The sequence below is a fragment of the Sceloporus occidentalis genome, unplaced genomic scaffold (genome assembly GCF_023333645.1).
Source record: "Sceloporus occidentalis isolate IW3139 unplaced genomic scaffold, rSceOcc1.0.p SCAF_274, whole genome shotgun sequence".
NCBI classification, from domain to species: Eukaryota; Metazoa; Chordata; class Lepidosauria; order Squamata; family Phrynosomatidae; genus Sceloporus; species Sceloporus occidentalis.
In genome coordinates, this window is record NW_028317254.1 from 482262 (window position 1) to 483316 (window position 1055).

The window sequence follows — 1055 nt, forward strand, 5'->3', positions numbered from 1 at the left end:
AATCTTGTACAAATCATGCTCGGGATATTAAATATAGTGCAAAAACATCCGTTTTCTGAAAACGTACCCGAACCCCCTCCTTAGAAAACATGCTTTAGTCCATATACAAAATTTAAATTTGGAATATAATAGGACATTCTGGATTCAAAGCATGCAAACCCCTTGTTTTATGACAAGTTACCCCAAATTGAAGTCCCATGTAAAAACAAAAGCCTCTGTAGCAGCAGGCTCTGGCATTTTATGGGTTACTCGAGTTTGTCTTTAAAAAGACAGCAAAAAAATTTAAATTCCTTCATACTGGAGTTCAGATCTGGCACCCTACATGCAAACCCTTAAAAAACATAACTCCGTGACAATTTTGTCTTTGTAGGACGTTCGTGGTCTTCTCCATGGCCAAGTCTCAGAGGGACAACCCTAGAGAGATGTCATATTGTAGATCATTTTAGAATTCGGAGCGCCGGCTTCTTCAGTAGAGACCCAAGATCACCGCCCCAACGTCTTTCGAAGGTCTCCGGTCCTTCACCAAGAAGTTGATCATGCTTTCAGATTTGATGAGCAAATTGCATCCCAGGAAGAAGACCCCAAAGATGACAGTGAGAGAGAGGACGCACAGTACGGCTATCTGCACCACCCTGGTGATGAACATGCTCCTCTCATCAGAGTTGAGGATCAGAGAGCTACCATCGGTGGTTATGACGGCCCTGGTACTGTTGCAACATCCCAAGAGGGAGCCGAAGTCTTGAGAGCTATTGCCGTAGGCTTCTTGGTCTACGACGGTCTGGTTAAAGAGAGTCCCATTCATGGCTGGAGAAGACGGAGCCTCAGGTGGTCTAGTAGAGGCACGGGTTTAAAGACCTTGTTAGGACAATGTCCTAGGTAGACATACCATGCCTAGCAGCTATAAAGTAATGAGGAACACGGGGTGCAGAGGCTTTTCTTGACTTTAGAGCAGGAATGGGATCATCTCTGATGCCTACTTAACTCTTGGACACCCTCATGCCACTGGTCTTCTGCTACTTATCTATACCTCCTCCACGACCATCAGTTGCTGACTT

The 1055-nt window shown here is 45.0% G+C and overlaps 1 protein-coding gene across 1 annotated transcript; it reads right to left on the reverse strand.

The window, feature by feature from the left end:
- Positions 1-466: 466 nt before the first annotated feature.
- Positions 467-802, reverse strand: LOC149275630 (reprimo-like protein). Its single transcript, XM_089504525.1, has one exon. The coding sequence runs from the start codon at positions 800-802 to the stop codon at positions 467-469; it is 336 nt and encodes a 111-aa protein (XP_089360651.1).
- Positions 803-1055: the final 253 nt, after the last annotated feature.